Source organism: Ipomoea triloba, chromosome 3, assembly GCF_003576645.1.
Source record: "Ipomoea triloba cultivar NCNSP0323 chromosome 3, ASM357664v1".
NCBI lineage: Eukaryota > Viridiplantae > Streptophyta > Magnoliopsida > Solanales > Convolvulaceae > Ipomoea > Ipomoea triloba.
Genome location: NC_044918.1, coordinates 20,386,933 through 20,409,286, shown reverse-complemented (window position 1 = coordinate 20,409,286; position 22,354 = coordinate 20,386,933). Strand labels below are relative to the sequence as shown.

At 33.4% G+C, this 22,354-nt stretch overlaps 3 protein-coding genes across 4 annotated transcripts; 1 reads left to right on the top strand and 2 right to left on the bottom strand.

Moving 5' to 3' along the window:
- Window positions 1-7,955: 7,955 nt before the first annotated feature.
- Window positions 7,956-8,634, top strand: LOC116013858. The gene has a single exon (XM_031253812.1). It carries the CDS (start codon window positions 8,063-8,065, stop codon window positions 8,528-8,530), a length of 468 nt encoding a protein of 155 aa, XP_031109672.1. The 5' UTR covers window positions 7,956-8,062; the 3' UTR covers window positions 8,531-8,634.
- A 4,108-nt stretch (window positions 8,635-12,742) lies between these two features.
- Window positions 12,743-13,903, bottom strand: LOC116012532 (homeobox protein knotted-1-like 2; the record flags this gene model as incomplete). The annotated part of the gene is made up of 4 exons (XM_031252091.1): window positions 12,743-13,172; window positions 13,257-13,393; window positions 13,474-13,605; window positions 13,688-13,903. Coding segments are annotated over 4 exons (528 nt in total), but the record flags the coding sequence as incomplete, so codon positions are not given.
- A 1,029-nt stretch (window positions 13,904-14,932) lies between these two features.
- Window positions 14,933-19,491, bottom strand: LOC116012531 (homeobox protein knotted-1-like LET12). Of its 2 annotated transcripts, none has more exons than XM_031252089.1 (6): window positions 18,778-19,491; window positions 17,039-17,159; window positions 15,878-16,071; window positions 15,664-15,795; window positions 15,447-15,583; window positions 14,933-15,362 (listed from the first exon to the last, which is right to left on the bottom strand). In XM_031252089.1, exons 1-6 carry the CDS (start codon window positions 19,369-19,371, stop codon window positions 15,320-15,322), a joined length of 1,221 nt encoding a protein of 406 aa, XP_031107949.1. In that variant the 5' UTR covers window positions 19,372-19,491; the 3' UTR covers window positions 14,933-15,319. The 2 variants fall into 2 exon arrangements, with proteins under 2 accessions (XP_031107949.1, XP_031107950.1); XM_031252090.1 differs by having other exon boundaries at window positions 14,933-15,356; window positions 18,778-19,371.
- Between the last annotated feature and the right edge of the window lie 2,863 nt (window positions 19,492-22,354).

The following is a 22,354-nucleotide window of genomic DNA, read 5'->3' as shown; positions in this document are numbered from 1 at the left end:
AATTGATTGATAAGCAAATAATTCAAGTGGAGATAAGGTCGGTTATATATGTACGTTGATAGATGTATTTTTTACACTCGTTTTCATAGTCAACGCGCTTTCATCTCCACTACTAGTCTACTGCCAAATATGCAAAATATTTTCACTAAAATCAATTATCACTACTAAGTATTTGATTCCCATTCTAATTTTGATTTTCATGTGCAAACTAAACACACCCTCACAATTTCTCTTTTTTTATCCATCTCCCCATATACTGCTTACTGAACTAATGAGCTAAACTCGTATAGGGCTCTTGCAGTACGTCTTGCTCTTTTATCCATCTTAGCAAGAGTAGTGAGACCTTAAGAGGCGTTTGTTAGTCAGGAAAGTTTGAAATTTTTAGGGAATTTAAAATGTGAGAAAATTACTTCCACATTTGATGCAATATTTGACTTAGGAAAGTTCGGGGGGATGAGAATTGGAATTACATTCTATGATATCAAGGAAAATAAATCCCACTTAGGAGAGGTAAAAAAAAAATTTCCTGAGTGGCTAAGAATTTACCAAATTTATTCAATTATGAATTTATCCTTTTTGACGTCAGGTTAAATGTCTCTTATAAATATATAAAAAATTGTTTTTCACACCATTACACATTGTTTATCAAATAAATTTACATCCTAAGCAAAGCTCCAATGACATTTTATATTTCCCTTTTATTAAATGCTAATATAAAATATTTATTATAAATAATTTCTTTTCGGCGAAACAAGATATTTATTAATCTAACCAGCCTAGAGAAATGAAGCCCCAGGAATCAAATATAACGCTAGGCCCAAACAAGGTTGGACAAAGAATTAATAGACTGGAAAATTATAGGTGAAGTGGTATTAAGCCCAACAGAAACCAAGCAATCTAGCATGAACTTTTATTTTTTTTTTTTTCCGCAGAAATGAAAGCGAACTTTCTTCTGAATTTTGAAAATACAGATTTAAAGAACAATAATTATATGAGCTTGCATACATGGCCACTTCATCATATCGATTAATTAACAATATTCTACTGTATTACTTTTTTTTGAATACTACTAACTAATGCAGTATCTGTTCATAACTACTTTCTCAACCTATTGAAGCACAAAAGTTACAATGCAGTATCTGTTCATAACTACTTTCTCAACTCCACTGAAGCTTGAACCCACCATCTCCCGTATAAAGGGAAGGGTTTGATGCCACTGAACCACAATATCTTTGACAATTAATCGATTACTTACTAGCTCAAATAGGTTGTCGTTGATTTGATGGATGAGCTTTTGTAAGATCGATCATTATTTGCTAAAGCAAAAGATCAAGTTTTACCAAATAGGTTCTTTTTATGATAGGGTCTATCGATAGATCGAAATTCAGTTATTTTAATGTATACAAATTATTTGTCCGATAAAGATTTACGACTGTATAGTTTTGTTGTTCCTATATCTTTTGAATTTAGGATCTTCCAGCTATGAATCTACTAATTTGATTTTTGTGAGAAAGTTTAAGTCCTATTTTTACAATTACAAAGTAACGTAGCAAATTCAAAATTACGGTTCTAAAGTATCTAACTTATACATTGTTAGAAACTTAGAATCATGAAAATCTACTAAACATATATAATTTCTATAAGAGGGATCTGTGGTTTTGGGAGGGGAAAATTGTGAAGGAAAAATATATATTGTTTCCTAAAATATATTATATTTTTTAATTGCTAGATGATAAGACTGTTAGAGTACATGTATGTCTTAGGAGTCAACATTTATTGTGTTGGGTATTTTATTCTAACTAAATAAATATAATAAATAAGTGTTTTATTTATTTTATTTTGGCTCAATTAATATTTGATATTGTTCCCTACAATCTTCTTAATTCTTCATTCTTAAGAGTTAAGAATATAAGTGACGAAGAATTTATTAATGAAGTATTGTACAATGTTCCTAGTCATATGAATTCTAATTTGGCATTAGAATTTTGATAAGGCTAGCACTTTATCCTTCTTATAGTGAGTCTCATGTCATTCCGTACGAGATACGAAGAGTGGACATGTGATTGATTGTTAGAGAACAAGTCATTGGGCAACGACTGACGACAACGTATCGCATGGTGTTTACCTACGTGTCATCGGCATGTTGTATGTTACAAGTATGCAATAGTCTTTTGACTTGAGACAACATAGTTGTCTAGTACATATGGTGATGCGTCTTTTGTTCCATTATGGGACTATAAGTATATCTAGTTGAGATGAGTAAATTGGTTCATAAACTTAATGCATTACGTTCATCATTAGTAGGAATGTGAAGAGCCAAACATATATTTATATATAGTAATTGTTTTAATAGTAACATATTATTATGTATAATGATTATTGAATGTTGCATTGTTGTGGTACCTTTGTTAGTAATAAGTATCTTGTTATTGTAGGGGCCTAGGGATTGAATTTTATTAATTAATAGTATATTTTTGCCAAAAGAAATACCTAATATATTATTATTATGTATAATAGTTATTGAATGTTGAGATAGCTCGATTGGTAATAAGTATATTATTGTTCTTGGGGGTTTAAAGATTGAAACATAATAATATCTATTATCCAAAAAAAAAAAAAAGTATGGTGGGCCAAGCAATTGGAGGCCCACTCCCGCTAGGCCGCGGATTTCGGTCTACCTCGCCCCGCCAGCCCAAATCAACACACCAAAATTAAAAAATTGAAAGTAGTGCACTTAAATTTAATAATAACTATAACAAAAAATGTAAATAAATAAATTTTAAATTGTAACTTAATATAATAAAAATAAATACTCCATATTTAAATTGACAAATATAACAATTTTAAATTAAAGGAGTCGAAGAAAATTTTTTACTCTTTTTTGGGATGTGGCCAAACTGGTCGGGATAAGATTTTTATTATTAGGCTCGATCTACTTGAAAATATATTTAATTTGACATCGATAAATGTAACAATTATGAACAAAAGAAATAGAAAAAAAAAGTATTTTTAAAAATTTTTTAGGTTGTGGGCCAGGATACATTTTTATTGTTTGGTACAGTCCAACTGAATTCATATTTTAATCGGTCATTGATAAATGTAAAACTCTAAACTAAAAAAAAAATTTAAAAAAAATGCTTTCAATTTTTTTTTTTTTTTTGAAAAACTTCAATATTTTTTAATTTTTTGAGTTATGGACCAAGCTAAGATTTTTATTGTTTGGCCTAAACTGACTAAGCTAAACACAGATTTTAACCGGACTAACTTATTCCAATCAAATAATGACTAGTCATATGGCATGCCAACCTGTCTATTTATGCTTGTTAAGTGCCAAAATGTTTTTGTTTTCACCTTGCATTTAAGTTTATTTTTCTTGTCATTTGTTATAGTTTTACCAAAAATGTTCCTCATTTGATTCATTTGTGTGTTTAGGTGTAATTCTTGATGACTTAGATGAATTGAATGATTTTTGGAGCATTTTGGACGCATGTAGAGTCAATGGGAGCTTAGGAGAAGCTATGAAGATGGGAGGAAATAATACCTCTTGAAGAGCCAAAGAGTGGTATTTTCAATGGTCTTGGTCATTTAGATAAAGGCAAACGTGGAGGAAAAGAGCAAGAAGTTGAAATTCTCGCACAACTCGTCCACTGCACGGTATTTTGGTCATATTTCTGCGTAGTAATGTCAAAATCAAGTGATTTTTATGTCACTGAAAATCTAACTTAAAGAGCAACAACTTTGATGATGGCCATAAACACAAATTCAAAAGATTCAGGAGTAAAAAATAGCCTAAAAGACGAACATTGTGCACAGGAGCACTGCCTGGTGGCTACAAGGCAGTGCACACTGCTTGCTGGACACGGGTCTGGCCACACCTGTGGCCACGAGGCAGTACGCCTCCATTTTTTGCCACGGGTAAAGCCACACTTGTGGCTAGCCTCTGCATTTTTTTACAACAGCGTTTTGACCCCTTTAAAAGAGGATTTCTTCCACCCAAAACGATGTAGACATCGTTCGTTTCATTTTCACTTCCTAGCTAGGGTTAGCTTAGACTAGCTTCGAATATTCAATATGGCAGATTTCTAGTTTCTCTTCACTTCCAAGCTCAAGAACATAGCAAATGTTGGATTCAAAAGCTCAATAGAGAAGTTTTTCTTACTTATCTCTTTCCTTTGATTTCTATTTATGCTTTCAATTATTTCTTTAATATTGTGTATCTATTGTTATATTATGAGTAGCTAAGCCTTTTGGGACTAGGATTTGGTTTGATTTCTTGTTATTGATACCTATATGAGTTGTATTGCATAAAAGGATTTGGGTACGGTGTTCTAGGGTTGTGTGAAATGGGTTGGATATGAAATTTCTGTATGATTGTTAGATCCCAATTATATGCTTTGTTTGGAGTGTGTTTGTCGCTACGAGAATAGAGCTTGTACACTAGCTACACATTCACACACTTGATGTCTAATACGAGAGTATTTCGGGTGTTAAGGAGAATTTATGCTTTGTGTTCTTGTTTGGTTAACTTTGGGTTGAATTGCCATGAGAGTGGAGTTGAATGTGAGTTTGCAAGTCCAAATAACTACGAGGGGGGTATTTGGACACTTTTGTGCATCTCACTTACCAGGCCATATGCCTTATGTTAATCCCCTAATCCTTACTCCTTAGTAGAATTATTGGCATCTTAGCTTGAATCGACCAAGTCCCGGTCATTTGTTTTACTTATCTAATTTGTTATTTACTAAATCATATAAACCAAACTCATTAACGATAGGCCTAATTAACTTCTAAACGAGTAGTTTTATCTTGTGCTTAATTCCACTTAGCATCAATTCCTAACATTACAAGAGTCATCTCCAATGGAACGATATCTAAACCATATACTATGATTTGATACTTGATGGATGCGTGAAAACGTCCTTATCAATGATTTAACACCACTAAGGAGAAAGAGAATTGAATATGAGATAGTAATTCAAAAAATATCTTTCCAGTAAAACTTATAAGACATTTTTCACTAAAATTAATATTTTTCATTTGATTAAAATGATGAGTATTTTCTATTAATTTCATTTTTTGTTAATTGATACACTCTCATTTGTACCTATTTTACTTGTGTTTTTATGTAGGTTTTATAGTTAATTGTGTGATAAAATGTTGTATCCAATGCTTATTTCTTTGTTTTTATATTTAAAATGGTATAATGCTTGGTTTAGATGTTTTTGATGTGTTTAGAAGTGCATTAGAACCATTTGGGAGCAAAAGCCAATCCAAACGAGCCAAAGAGTTGAAATTCCCGCTACCATGGCGACACCTCGGTAATTGGACCATATCTCAGCGTAGGAATATCCAAATGAGGTAATTCTTGAACCATTGGAAAGAAGACTTCAAGGGCTACAACTCTTATGAAGACATCAAGGCTTGATTCGAAAGGGAAAATGGTCAAAATCAGGCTGCAAGTTGGAACTGCGTCCCAGGAATATTTTCGACGCGTCGAATCCAACATTCGACGCGTCGAAACTCCAAAAAATGAGGCAGAATGGCCTCGTTTCGGCACTATAAATATTCGACGCGTCGAGTGTTGCATTCGACGCGTCGAATGTCGCAGATCTGCGATTCTCAGCTTCTAAAAATTGTCATTTTTGCCCCTCTTTCTCCACTCACTTTAAAAACATCATTTTCTCTTCAAACCCTACCTGTTTGCTGCTGGTCCTTGTCAGAAAAAGAGGAAAAAGAACAAAGAATAGAAGCTTCATCATCTCCAAAAGCCAAAGAAGAAATCATCACAACTTTTGGAAAGGAGATCAAAGAAAAGAGCTAGGAGGCATCATTTGGGAGAATATCTTCCTTTCTCTTTTCTATTTTGAACTTTATTGAATATTTGTTGGATCTATTTTAGCCATGTTAGGCTAAAACTCTCTTTTGGGATTTTTGGGTATAAAAGTGTTTATGAACCTATGTGCCTAGTTCTTAATTTGTTTTAATGAAATATCTATTTGGGTTTATTGCTTGTGTTGCAATTGTGATTTATGTTGTTGATACTTGTAATTAGATGCATATGATTGCTTGTACCTTTGCTAGATTTGTCTATGAATCAAAGAGCACCCGCAATTGCACTTGACTATTGCACCTCGAGAGAGGACAATTTGGTTAAGGGATTTATTGTGAATAGCTCACGAGAGTGAGTATTCCAATTGTGAATAGCCCACGAGATTGGGTATTCCATTTATTGCTTAGTCCCGATTTTATATTGTGAGTAGCTCACGAGAGTGAGTATTCCAATTACCGTATTTTGGGTTTGAGTTACGAGAGTAACCTTTCCCTTTTAGATGGCAATTCTCCACACTTGTTTAACCCAAATAATTATTTCACTTTAGATTGGCACTAGGTGATTAAACACTTCAACTCCCAAAAATCTCGCTTTTACCTCTTTGAATACAAAAACCCGTTTGCCTTGTTTTAATTATCTTGTTTGCATATTCATAGATAATCATCCATTGTTAACGTAGGAATAGCTTCTTGCGAATATAATTAGTAACTAGTGCTTGATACCCTACTTCCCTGTGGTTCGATAACCCCGAAATACTCCGGGTATTTGTATGTGGTTTTATGCTACGACCATTAATAGACAAACACAAAACAATCCTATAAACTAACTTTTGGAAGTCATTGTATGGATTTCTGAACATAACTCTAATTTGATAGGTAGATTTACCGGCTCAGCAATTCGGAGCATATAAGCATTATAAAATTACAATTTTAACCTCAAAAGTTAGGATGCCAGGATTTTAAGCCATTTTAATCAATATATAATCACATAAATGAATGTATTATTTGTCAATTAGTAGGACGGCTAAATGCCTAACCACCTCAGTATCAAATAGGTGGTGGCACTTGTAGTTAATGGAGTAAATGAACCATTCCTTAACAAGAAAATTTTGGAAATCCTTACAAAATCTTTTAAAAATTTCCCTATTAGGTCCCATCATTAATTGATTAACCTCACTAGCTTGTTATTAAAGACTAAATTATCTAATGAAAAAGTATCGATGTTATGAATAGAAACTAAATAAATACAGAGTAAATAAATAAATAAAAGGCCAGATAGCATTACTGTTCTAAAAAAGTGCATTGATTTTCATTTTTTTCTTTTTCTTTCAAAGAATGGTTCCAGACGGAAACCATTGATACGGGTTCATCTAGAGATGGAGAAGAGGTGGAAAATGACTTCCCCAAAAATAGAAGAAAGTCATTTTAAATTTAAAAAAAAATGATTTAGTTTTTCTTTGACCTAAAATTAATTTTCATTAATTTTAGTATTTCCCCATTTCTAAACACGAAAAACTCAGAAAAAAGATTTTTAAAAAACAATTTTCAAATTTTCAAATACAGTCAAAATTGTGGATTCCCGTCAGTCGTTATACCGTGGACCATGGATCATGGTTAATACTTCAGTTGTGTTGAACTGATACTGCAGTTGTGCTGACCGGATACTGCAGTTGTATTGAAAGGAAACTGCAATTGCGCGGAACAGAGGCCGTGTCATCCGTCTGGAACTGCAATTGTGTTGAACTGATACTACAGTTGTATTGAACGGATACTGCAGTTGTGTTGAAAGGATACTGCAGTTGTGTTAAACGGATGAATGGTTTCTGTTCCGCGCAACTGCAGTTTCCTTTCAACACAACTGTAGTATCTTTCAACACAACTGCACTATTCGTTCAACACAACTGCAATTTCAGCCATGATCCACAATATAATTTGCGTCATTTTACTATGACCCAGAATACTCTACAGATATTACATTACTTGTTATTACCTTATACGGAGTAATTATTATTAATAGTCAAAGTTGGTAATATCACATTCCCTAGCATTTCCTTGATGCTTCTTTAGGCGTTCCTTCATAAAATTCAATATGCACTACAACACGAAAAGCCACACGGTCAGGCATTAATATATAAACGTCACAAACCATAACTTCCATTTTATCCATTATATTCTTCCCCTCCCCTCCCCATTCAACTAAATACATATAAACGATCCATATATATATATATATATGTCCGGTTATCAAGAAAAGCAGCCCTTCATGAACACGTATTCACCCATAAGAGAATCCCCCCGCGAAGGCAGCGCCGCAGGAGGACTCTACTACCAAGACGACGCCGTTTCTCCGCCGAGCTGGTGCGGCTGTTTTCGCCTCTGCGGCTTCGGCTCCGGCGCCGGAGACGGCAGGCACCTGATCGGAGGGGAGGATAACGGCAGGGGGTCGTGGCTGGGGGAGAAGCTCAAGAAATTGAAGGAGTTTTCCGAGGTGGTTGCGGGCCCCAAGTGGAAGAACATGGTTAGGAAGATCGGAAAGTATTGTAACCCAAAGAAAGGGAAAACGACGGCGTTCCAGTACGACGCTGAGAGCTACGCTCTCAACTTTGCCGACGGGATGCCGGAGGAAGAAGGTGATGGGCTTTTGCGTAATTTCTCCACCAGGTTTGCCACCCCCGGTCAGAGGGTGGGTGGTGGATTGTGATAGGGAGGGAATCGTCATTTGTAATTATTTTTTTGTGTTTTATTTGTTTTGTTAATGTAATATATATTAACCGGATTTGAATTTGAACATTTTTTATTCTTTTACCCATGGTTTTTATTAACTATTAATTAAGTGGAAGTAACTCATTCACCCTTAATTAATCATCAAAGGTCAATGATGACCTTAGATATAGAGTGCCTTAAATTCTCAGGTTAGAGGTGTTTACAATTCAGCCGGAAAATTAGTTACCGATAATGGAAGCATATGCTTCAAGTACTAAAACACTTGGCATTGTAAAGTGTAAACTACATTAAAGATTACCTTACTAAAAAATATATATTAAAATTAAATAAAACTAGTTGTTATATTTAAAAATAAAATAAAATGAACTTCAATCATAGGGCAATATATTATAACTTCATTTACGTCTGGCTCCGGTTGGTGTAATCCTTTAATTAATCCAGCTATCAATAGTTGGTTTTCGTAACTTGCTTGCATTTGACTTATTATATCACAAATATAATTATATATTTGAAAGAAATATTATCAAATTACTTTTTAAGGTACAAATATTTCTTCCTGTAATACATTAAAATTTAATTCAGCAATTTGGTGTAGTTGATATATAACTGTAATTAGTGCTATCAAATGAAACTATAGTATAATAAAAATGATATTTTAGTGTTGCTAAAATGAAACTACTGTGTGTGAAAAATGAAACTAAAAAATAGAAATCATTCAATTAACAATGTATATTGTTAAATGAAATTGTAGTATATAATTAAAATGATACTTTAGTGTTATTAAAATGAAATTACTGTGTGTGAAAAATGAAACTAAAATTCAGAGCCATACAATAACGTGTGAAAAATGAAACTAAAATCTAGAGCCATACAATAACATATATTGTCAAATGAACGTGGAGTGCAATTAAAATAATACTGTAGCATTATTATAATTAAACTAATGTGTGTGAAAAAATGAAACTACAAAATAGAGCTCATACAATAATGTATATTATCAAATGAAACTGTAGTAGAATTAAAATGATACTTTGATATTACTATAATAAAATTGGTGGGTGTGTGAAAAATGAAACTAAAAGATAGAGCAATATTATCAAATGAAACTGAAGTGTAATTAAAATGATACTTATTTCATAGACCACGTTACTATATGGACTGTGGTCCACAATAAAATTTGCCAGCATATTATGGGTCCAGCCTCGCACATTGATTTCATGAAATCTTATAGTATTAGGCCCGTTTGGTTCACGGAAAATATTTGAGGGAAATAGAATTGAAATTATATTAAAAAGCATTTACTAGATTGATTCTATTGTTTGGTTGGATTTGAAATTGTAAGTAATAATGAATATAAAAGCATATATGCCCCTACACAATAATAATGGTAATAAAAAATAAGAATAAATAACAAGGGCAAAATAGTCATGTTAGTTCATTTTTTCTTCCCACTTACTACCAAAAACAAAATATCATGTCCTATCTCAAATTTTGTTTTCTTTAAATGTGAGGAATTCATTTTCCATTAAAAATTAAAAATAAATTCCATGAATCAAACAACAACAAAAGACCAGTATTTTTCTCAACTTCTAAGAAAAATTTTTCCTTTAAAAAAAAAAATTCATCCAGCCAAACATGAAACACCCCCTTATTGTATTTTTTTTTTTTTTTTTGAATTCCCCCCTTATTGTATTTGAAAATAGAGGAAAAAGACATTTGGATAGATATGTCGCCGGCGGCCCGCAAATGGGAAAGAGATAGCAGCCGCCTTCTTTGACAGCTGTTTCCTGCTCACTGCTTACAAAGATGCTCCAAGAACCTTCTTCTCTCTACACTACATTATACTTTGACCCAAACACATATATATGATTTTTTATTACAAATAAATAAAAATTTCAATCTATGTGATTTTTAATTAGAATAATATAGAAATACTATTTATTAGTGGTATAATTTACTTATTAACTTTCATAGTTTAAGTGAAGTCAGATATAAACAAGTTAAGCTGATGTATTTTGTTGTATGTGGTCATTTGCTTACTAGTACCACAAAGTAAGTTCATCTAGTGCACACATTTGAATAGTAGTGGTAGGATTCTCTAGTAAATCAAAATAGCATTTTTTTTTTGGTCTTATAATTCTCATATTTATTAAATATTTATAAATTGATCAACTTATCTCTATAAAGTAAAAAAGTTTAAGTGTGCATTATAATGTGTGTTTTGTAAAATTGTACTTTATACTTTATGAGTTTTATTCTCCCTCTTATATACTTCTAACTAACAAAACAGGAGATACGACTTTGTAAGCACGACATTGCAAGATGTTGTAGTGTACAATTTTATACGCCAATTATATATATATATATATATATGAATTTTTCAATCATGATATTACTTGGTACAAAAATATATGATTTATTTAATTGTACTAGACATTATCAAAACCCTTATTGATAATATTCGGTAACATAAAAAAAACTAGCATATATAATTATATCAAGCATTATTGAATACATATTAATCAATTACAAAAACTCTAAAATTTAATATAAATTGTAAAAGTAACATTGCGTGTATGTATATATGGGGAAGAAGTAAGCAAATTGGTGACATCTTAGAAAGTATTTTTAAAAGAAAATGAAACATGGAGTTTTGCAGGATAGAAGGTTCTATTGACCCAATCATCTTTATTTCAATCAAAATATTAGTATTAGGGGTGTTGAAGTAACGCAGAGATGAGATGAGATGTGATGATTCCCTTTTTTGTGCTTCCAACTTGCAGGTAGAGGAGGAATCTTCTAACTATCTAACATCCTTAATTTATTCTGAACCGCTATAGTAACATATCAAATTATTTATTTAGTTATTTTGATAACGAGGAAAACCCTAATCAATGTATACATTTGATAAATCTCATTTCTGCATGATATTTTTTATTTTATGAGTGAGGAGCTAGAGTTTTTTCTTTTTGGTAATATTTAATTTATAAGCTAGGAGATTGTTCTTTCCAGTAAGTTTTATTTTATTTGCAAAGTGATTAAGTATAATTTATAGTTAACTTGCTTAATTATATTGGATTATTAAACTTCAAATTGGTATATAAATTTCTACAATTATTGTTTACCATTCAATGCAATAAATTATAATTAATAAACAAGTACAATAATTGATACCTAAGAGCATCCTTATCAGTGGAGCTTTTTCACGGTAATTGAAGAGTTTTTGTAGGTGTGATTAGGAAAGAGAAAATGAGGTGGGAAAGAATAAAAAATAAAACAAATATAATTTTTTAAAAAAAATCAAAAAGCTTTAATTTGTGACAGGCGCGCCTGTCACGCTCATGCGGGCGCGCCGCATGGGCGGCTGTTGTGCGCAAAACGCGCACATCAGCCCATCTTTAAAAAAAAAAAAAAAAAAAAAAATCCGACTATTTTACTGTGCATTTGTACTATGATCCCTTAATTTGCAGGAGTATTTTTTCCAATCTCTCTCCTCTCTCTCAACACCATGGCAATAATCCTGACAATATCCCTTCTTGATACACAGATGGTGATGTTCTAACATTTGAAAATCAATATCTTTCATAACACAAATTTGTGTAAGATCTTCTCGGGTGAAATCAATCTTAAATATGTAATTTTTTAAGCACAATTGTAATTTTTTATGAGTTAACAAGTACGGAGTATTATATTTTTAGTGAAAAGTATTAAGTAGTGTTTAGTTGGAATATCATAGTTATAAACTGTAAGCATTCAATATATAAATTGTGAGCATTCAATATGTAAACTGTGAGCATTCAATATATAAATTGTGTATTTTGAACTCGAATCATCCTTGCAAGGTTGACCTGAGTCAACAGAATAATTTGCCCTTAACATGTTAGTGGTTTTGAATATTAGTAATTGGTCTAAATTTAATTGGACTTTGCGAAGGCTATTTTTTAAAAAAAATCTAAAATTATGAATTACTACCGATCAATTAAAAGAAAACTAGACATTTCTAAATTATTAATCAAAAGCACAAAAAAAAAAATTTAAAAATGGACGTGAATCTAAAAATTATTCCTTAATTTGAATTTCAAAATAAAATTATGGACTGAAAACTTAGCTAATAAATAAGCTGTTCATTTAAAACAAACCTTGACGTTGCCATCTAGAAATATCATCTTCTGACTTCTATTCTAAATCCTAACCATAACCAACAGCCACTTATATTCACAAAAATTTAAAAGGTGAAACTTACAAAGCATTGATACGTTGGTAAGATCGAAGTATAGACATTATATAGATGCTAAACATTGATGAACCTCGCCAAAAAAATAAAAATAAAAAACCAAGTAAGAAAATATGCACTGCTGCTTAAATATGTAAGCCACATTATATTCAAAAGCATATTCTAACTAGTCTAAGTGGATCTGATAAGTCTCCCACACCGGCAGTCTAGTGGCCAAAACTTGTGTGTGCGCCAGTTGCTTTGGCAAATTCAGAGAGCTCCATTCTCGTTTCACGTGCTAACTATGTGTGTACTGTGATAATGGGAATAATGATGGGATTGCCACTATACAACTTCTGCCCCTCAGATGAAGTGCTCACTGCTCATCTTTTCTCCTGCACTACCGCTTTACCAAAAATCGACTCAGCATCAAGATCTACAACAGACAATGTGGCTAAGAAAACGAGGGGATACAGGGATAGCAACCTACCTCTTGCGCTTGCTTTTCTGGGATGATGATGATGAAGGATTGCTGTGCCAGTTTCTTTTCCTTTGGTTGATGAACCAATTGTTTATCTGTTTTAGTTGCAAGCCTGTTTCCTGTACTAATCTTGCCTTGTCTTCCTCCTGAGGTTATTAGCGAAATGAAGGCAGTTAGGGAGGGTAAATGCCTAGTTTAAGATTTGGAGAATTGGGCATATTCCTACCGTTGGATATGGCCATTTTGAGTGTGACTGCCACCATGCTTTCAAGACAGATGTAGTATCACCAGGCAGCTTTCCGGCTCTTCGCTTGCGTAAAATTTCCTCTCTGATGTCCACGATCTTTTCCTTGTAACCCTAGAAAACAAAACAACAATTCACTAATGTCATAGATGAAGATATTAACAGCATACCAGTATCACGGATGCAATATTATTACATGTTTGAGCTCATGCTTCAATTCTTGTCTCACACGCTCCATCAGAGACCTCTCACTTTCAGTAGGCACAAGAGGACCAAAGCCCATGGTGTCTGATCCATCCAGACCTCCGTCAAAAAAGTTAGCATCACTATCAGCCTGCTCATCATCATCATCAGACATTGTTGCACCTGTACCTTCACCCGGTGCCACCCCTGTAACAAAAATTGTTGACAATTAACAGGATTATACATAAATTTTGAGCAAGATATTACACATGCAAAGGAGGAAATAGAGGTTATCTACTTAATTTGATTGCATAGCAACTCAGAAGCTAAACACAAACACTAGGCCTACTGACAACTTTAAGAGTGGGAAAAGGAAATCATAATATAACAAGTCAATTTATGCATTAATGAAAGTGAAACACAGAAAACCAGGAAAATTTGCCAAATGTCTATCAGGACAAAAAAGAANAAAAAAAAAAAAAAAAAAAAAAGTCCGACTATTTTACTGTGCATTTGTACTATGATCCCTTAATTTGCAGGAGTATTTTTTCCAATCTCTCTCCTCTCTCTCAACACCATGGCAATAATCCTGACAATATCCCTTCTTGATACACAGATGGTGATGTTCTAACATTTGAAAATCAATATCTTTCATAACACAAATTTGTGTAAGATCTTCTCGGGTGAAATCAATCTTAAATATGTAATTTTTTAAGCACAATTGTAATTTTTTATGAGTTAACAAGTACGGAGTATTATATTTTTAGTGAAAAGTATTAAGTAGTGTTTAGTTGGAATATCATAGTTATAAACTGTAAGCATTCAATATATAAATTGTGAGCATTCAATATGTAAACTGTGAGCATTCAATATATAAATTGTGTATTTTGAACTCGAATCATCCTTGCAAGGTTGACCTGAGTCAACAGAATAATTTGCCCTTAACATGTTAGTGGTTTTGAATATTAGTAATTGGTCTAAATTTAATTGGACTTTGCGAAGGCTATTTTTTAAAAAAAATCTAAAATTATGAATTACTACCGATCAATTAAAAGAAAACTAGACATTTCTAAATTATTAATCAAAAGCACAAAAAAAAAAATTTAAAAATGGACGTGAATCTAAAAATTATTCCTTAATTTGAATTTCAAAATAAAATTATGGACTGAAAACTTAGCTAATAAATAAGCTGTTCATTTAAAACAAACCTTGACGTTGCCATCTAGAAATATCATCTTCTGACTTCTATTCTAAATCCTAACCATAACCAACAGCCACTTATATTCACAAAAATTTAAAAGGTGAAACTTACAAAGCATTGATACGTTGGTAAGATCGAAGTATAGACATTATATAGATGCTAAACATTGATGAACCTCGCCAAAAAAATAAAAATAAAAAACCAAGTAAGAAAATATGCACTGCTGCTTAAATATGTAAGCCACATTATATTCAAAAGCATATTCTAACTAGTCTAAGTGGATCTGATAAGTCTCCCACACCGGCAGTCTAGTGGCCAAAACTTGTGTGTGCGCCAGTTGCTTTGGCAAATTCAGAGAGCTCCATTCTCGTTTCACGTGCTAACTATGTGTGTACTGTGATAATGGGAATAATGATGGGATTGCCACTATACAACTTCTGCCCCTCAGATGAAGTGCTCACTGCTCATCTTTTCTCCTGCACTACCGCTTTACCAAAAATCGACTCAGCATCAAGATCTACAACAGACAATGTGGCTAAGAAAACGAGGGGATACAGGGATAGCAACCTACCTCTTGCGCTTGCTTTTCTGGGATGATGATGATGAAGGATTGCTGTGCCAGTTTCTTTTCCTTTGGTTGATGAACCAATTGTTTATCTGTTTTAGTTGCAAGCCTGTTTCCTGTACTAATCTTGCCTTGTCTTCCTCCTGAGGTTATTAGCGAAATGAAGGCAGTTAGGGAGGGTAAATGCCTAGTTTAAGATTTGGAGAATTGGGCATATTCCTACCGTTGGATATGGCCATTTTGAGTGTGACTGCCACCATGCTTTCAAGACAGATGTAGTATCACCAGGCAGCTTTCCGGCTCTTCGCTTGCGTAAAATTTCCTCTCTGATGTCCACGATCTTTTCCTTGTAACCCTAGAAAACAAAACAACAATTCACTAATGTCATAGATGAAGATATTAACAGCATACCAGTATCACGGATGCAATATTATTACATGTTTGAGCTCATGCTTCAATTCTTGTCTCACACGCTCCATCAGAGACCTCTCACTTTCAGTAGGCACAAGAGGACCAAAGCCCATGGTGTCTGATCCATCCAGACCTCCGTCAAAAAAGTTAGCATCACTATCAGCCTGCTCATCATCATCATCAGACATTGTTGCACCTGTACCTTCACCCGGTGCCACCCCTGTAACAAAAATTGTTGACAATTAACAGGATTATACATAAATTTTGAGCAAGATATTACACATGCAAAGGAGGAAATAGAGGTTATCTACTTAATTTGATTGCATAGCAACTCAGAAGCTAAACACAAACACTAGGCCTACTGACAACTTTAAGAGTGGGAAAAGGAAATCATAATATAACAAGTCAATTTATGCATTAATGAAAGTGAAACACAGAAAACCAGGAAAATTTGCCAAATGTCTATCAGGACAAAAAAGAATTTATCAGGATTCTTACAATGTATAGGCATCTGTATCAAGTTATAGAGATAGAAGCTGGTAATTAGCTCTCTTCTATGCTTAAGAAAGCCCAACAAAGAGGAAGCTATAAGTGATCGCTATGGAAATATGGAAAGGCATTGAACAAACAAGGAAAACACAGGAGCAATGTGTTCATGGATGTTGATGAGAGTTATATCACAACAGAGTCCATACAAATCAGGGAAATGATTGTAGATGGATGTTAAACAAACTGTTGAATATGACTTGCATGGTCCAAGAGCATGTTATTAATTAAAGAAACACATGAAGCATCATGAGCAGTGTACACTAATTATAAAGAGAATCTGTTCAATTTTTTCCATTTCTGATTTATTTCTTTGGAGATTACAGGAGATGCAAGGGCACCATAACTAGAATTCTTCCTAGAATAAAGAAAGCAAGGGCAGAAATCAAAGAAACAGAAGCAAATAAATGCAGGAGAATTTGTCATTTGAAACATTTGACAATCAGAAATAAATTGATAGATAGGAGAAAGGTGGACAAATTTTTTCAAATCAACTGCTCTCTGCTCATATATAATTTCCTCACATGAACTCAAAAATTCAAACCAACACATTAGTTCATTTTCTTGTGGTTTTCAAGGAAAAGAAAGAGAGGCTTTGGAGTGGAGGTGGGAAGGGGGCATATAAAGTGGGAGATTGTCACCTGTTAAGCTCTGTAGAGACTGCTCAAGTTCCCAACAAGCCATGACTGCTTCCATTGCATGAACTCGGACATGTTGCTGCAGTTGTTCTTTAAATGATGAGAGCAACAAAACATAGTGTGTCTGCATCAGAGTAAGAAACAAAAAAGAAGAGAATATGGTAAGTTTCATGTGCAAAACAATGAATGAATGAATATCAATATTTAAATGCAGAAATAATTAGGCAAATATTGTTATATTGGGACTGTATAATTCATTGATATCATAAATTAAAATAAGGAATAACATGCATGGAAATGAATGATATAAGAGAGTAGAACCTCATGGAGATTCTTTTTATTTTTTATATTATATTCTGGGTGGTGGAAGTGGCGGAATTGAACTTGAGACCTCTTGCAAATAATATCAAGCCAATACCATTAAACTATTCTACAAACACTGGCTTTTATTGAACCTATGATTCTGTTCATTTAATGGATTTGTAAATCTAGTTGACAAAAAATAGATTTCTATTAAACAGAGTCAGAATATCATCCATTAAATAAGCCACTTCAAAGATATTTTACCTGAAAAGTTAAAATAAAAATAACAAATTCTCTGCTTCTTAGCCATTTGTATATTAGAAACATTAGACAAAATGATTATATGCAGATAATTTGATTCCAGAAGCACAACTTTCACAGAACAACAAAGACAAGGCCAAGTAATAAGTGGGAACTGTTATATCAAGAAAGAGATTCTCCAAAGCACTCCCAATGTTTTGCTTCAATACTTAGTGGACCGAGGCCTACGAGATTCTTTTTATGATGCGACACTTCTGATGTTCCAGCTAATAATACAAAATTTGACCCATGAAATAACCTTTGAGTGAACAAGCAAACTAACTAGGAAACTGATGTTCCTCCAGGAACATTCCTAGGAACTTATCCTTCACTAACATTGTTCTCATCTCCCTCTCTGAACAAAGATGCATTCATTTATGAAGTACTATTCTAAAAAAAACAATACTTCAGCTATGAAGGTGCGGCCATGAAAAGCAGGGAACTTTAATCCATAAAAAGTGCCAAGTAACAAGAAGTATCTAAATAGCCATACAGTCATTCCAGCAGTTGTACAGACGAAAATCTTCCTTTGCATAATTGTTGCTAAAAACCACAAATATACTGGACCATCAACTTCAGAAAGAACCAAAGCATGCTTACAGTTAAGGTAAAAGATTATTGACATGCTCATGTTTGTAGAATGTAGACCACCTCTAGGTGTTTAAAATTAAAAGTAAAACTATACTAAAAAGCTAATTCCATCTCAATAGACATATGCTATTTCAGGACATACCTTAACTTAGGAGTACTCCACAATCAAAGTCTCACACAAATTTAGCAAACTAAACTACCAACCAATTGAACAAGAACAAGCATCTAAATAAGGCTAGTTAATCCAATGCTTAAACGAAAAACAAATAACACCAATATTGACAAAGATAACTGTCATGCCTTTTTACAGAATTGAACTTTGCACCTCATTCGGTCATTTATTGTGAATTTATGAGTCTATAAACCAGAAATTCAACAACTCAGCTAGGTTTTAAATCCATACAAGGAAAACAACAAAAACGCGTATGAATAAAAGAAGGATTATAAATTCACATTTAAAATAGCCTATATATTAAGAGGTCTCAGCTAAAACTGAAGTGAGTTGTAAAGGAAAAACAATTGTAGAAGAAAAATAAAGGAAGAATTACCATGAATTGATCAAGGTCTTTGTCGTCGAGAGGCTGTTGACCTTGACCGAGAACGGAGTACTTAGCGACGACGTTTTGGGACTGGGCGAGCTGGGCGTCGATCCTGGGGAGCTGGTCGACCGGCGTGGCGATTCTGAGGCACGACACGTGCGCCGACAGCAGTTGATCGTACAGCGGGTGGTTCAGAATGTCCGCCTTGCACTTCTCCCTCTCCCAGCTACTCTCCTCACTATTATTCGCGTTATTGTTGCTACTGTTGTTGTTGTTGTTATTATTCATCGGCTCCGAAACGGCGTCGCTCTTCGGCCCCTCGCCGGTGGGGGAGAGCCAGTGGTTGGAGGTGGAGGAGTCGGAGTTTGTGGTCTGGAGATGGAGGAAGCTGGTGCCGGCGGCGGCGGCGGCGGCGTCTGCGGGGGCGGAGAAGTGGTGGCTGTGCTGGCGGAGGAGGGAGGTGTTGAGCCACGTGGAGGGCGGAGATTTGGGCGAGGAGGAGTGGTGATCGGCCGGGAGCATGGAGTGCAAAACGACAGCGTTTTGCTGCTGTTGCTGTTGCTGAAGAGCCATTTCCTGAGAGAAGTGGTCCTGAAACGCCATATTAGTGTCCACAACTCTGCTCTCGTTTTTCTTCTTCAACTGATAATAGAGGAAAACTGAAGGGGAGAGAAGAAATGTGTTTTCAAGTATATGATTGAGACTCTAGAGAGAGAAAGCGTTTACTACAACAGTATTTGTGCGGATGTCCGTGCACGTATATTACAATTTGGATAATTTCGTCTTCACCCCTTCCGACTTTTGTAATTACACTCCAACCCTCAATTACATCGTTAATTACAAAAAATAATTTTTATATAATAATTTTAGATATTTTGTCGATACTACGTGGTAACAAAGTCAGTATTATTCAGAAAAATAATTTTAGACTTTTTTACAATTCAAAATTTTGGAGAGGTTTTTTTTTTTTTTTTTAATTTCTAATAAGTGACATTGTAGTATTTTTAATAACTTTACTCCCTAGATCTATAGTATGGCTAAAGAAGTTCAAAGTTTGGAAAGATATCCATTGCCACTACTTGAATTAATGACCCCTACTAATGGCAAGACCACAAGAAAGCAATATGAATGTGAAAAATCACATTTAGGCAAACAAGGAAATTTTATGAGTTAATTATATCAATTATACATTTAGTAACAATAATGATTCAACCCCTAAATCATTTTTATATCTTTATTCATTTAAATAAGGCATGAGATCAAATTTATTAGATGATTTAATGCCGAAAGATTTTTTAAAAATCTTTTTTTTTTTTAAATACAGCTGATCATATTACATCATAGTATATGTTCATACATACTTTCTCAATCTGCTGAGACCTCCCGTATGGGAGAATCACTACATGCCATCTGAGCACAAGGTGCTTGGAAAAAAATTCTTGTTTATTTACAAGTTATAATGCACTATTCCCAATATAAGATTCACATGTCAATAAATAGTAAGCTAACTCAAATATATGTAGTCATCACTTTGAGAAATCAGCCAATTAAGTGCTTTTAAGATACGAGTTTAGTTATCATATTTTGAATCTATAATACTAATGTATCATGCTAAAGCTTGTCTTTGTGCTCATTTATCGATTTCACAACCATTTTAGATGTCAACAGTTAAAACTAATTACTAGACCTCTTTCTCTCAAGTTTACACAATTTACATATAAAATGAACATTTTGAAATGCACTTGAAAGTTTGAACTCGAATGCGCCCATACTTTACAAAAATGGATAAGATCATCCACCTCTACTCTATATATGTACATGTGTTGGCTATAAATTTTTTTCATTAAAAAAAAAATTATTTTTTGCTCTCTAACCAAAAAGCTCTCAAATTTTTACCAACATTTTCAAAAAGTGTTCCCTTTGATCAAATTCGTCGAAAGTAGTATTTTTTAGTGTTTGAGAAACTAACGCTTCAACATATTTAATATTTTTAGGAAAAACAAATTAGTTTTGAGGAAAGTGTAAATGTTGCACACTTTAGTTTAATTAAGTAATTACCAAACTTTGGAAGCAAAGACCATGGATTGAGTCTCACCAGCGGCAATATGGGGACAACCTCTCAAAGTGAGGGGAGCTCCTTGTCCGCAGTAAGCAAATGTATAGCCTCTGTGTTCCCTGATTTACATCTTGCTATATGCTTTGTCGGGTCGGGGCGTTGTGACCTTTGGAGTTAGGAATTCAACTTTTTTAGAGCAAAGTAATTAGCAAACCTTAAAAATTACCAAACTTTTTTTTAGGAAATTTTTATTTCAAATATTTTGTAAAAAAATCATTATATATATATATACACACACACACTTCCCAATGCTCTTGTCGCAACCTTCTCCCTCTACAATTACTCTTTTTGAGTGTAAAGAGAGCTAGGCATTTCGACTATGCCACAGGCTTATAGTGGATTTGTGGTCCTCGCAATTAGAGAATGGAATTAGTAGTGAATAGTGATTACCAAGTGCATAATAATGGGAATGAAGGCTATGTATTTTGTGTTGGGGCATGAAACGGAATGCACAACAAAAGCTAGGTCATAGTGTAATTTTAAAAATAACTGGGGTTCAATATGTTATTATTAAAAACTTTAGGGGTGTATTTTCGTTAAATCTTAAATGCGTATTGGTGAAGAAAATTCAACGTTTTATGTTTGTGTTTATGATAATTTTAACTTTTTTTTTTTTAAATATAACAACTTGATACTTTTAAAATATTGGTATCGTTTTGGACATAGTTTATAAATTTGAAAATTTTATTTCAAATTCGAAATTCGATGCAATTTTAGCAAATTTTAATATCTACCAGTACCAACAACAACCACAACAACAATTATGATAATAATAATTCTAACATGACATGTCAATTTTGAAAGTTTAATTTAAAAAGTTTTAGTTGTATAAATTGCACGCTTATTCTTTATTATATTTTATTTATTTACATTTGTTGGTAAATTGGAATTACTAAATACAAATTTTCATAAAGTTACCTTCTCGTATTTTTATAGTTTAATTGCATATGCTAAAAAAAAACACATTTTATAGAAATTATAATGGAAAAATATAATATTTTGATTAAAAAAGTATTACATTGTCCTCAAAAGTATGTCATTTTCTGTTATAAGTAACAAACAATTTATTCACAATTAGTATTACATTTGCTAGTATAAGTATTACATCTACTTATTAACGCAATCTGACGCAACCCATCTCACAGATAAAATTTCGTGAGAAAATCTCACACAAGTGTGACCCAAAGGTAAAATCATGAGGGGAATGTTGCATTACTCTTTCATTATTTAGTCAACTTGAGTTATGTCCTTTGCATTGAGTATTTAGCTTGATTTATTTTCAAATTTTTCAATGTTGGACTATCAACCAAAAATGATATGATGTCAACAAAAAATATTCATTATGATCAAAGGAAAAGTGACACATTTTAGTGAAAAATGTCTTTCAAGATTTTTACTCGGAAGACATTTTTTGAACTCGTATCACACGCTATGTTCTCGCGTCACCCTCCCCCCCCCCCCCCCCCCCCC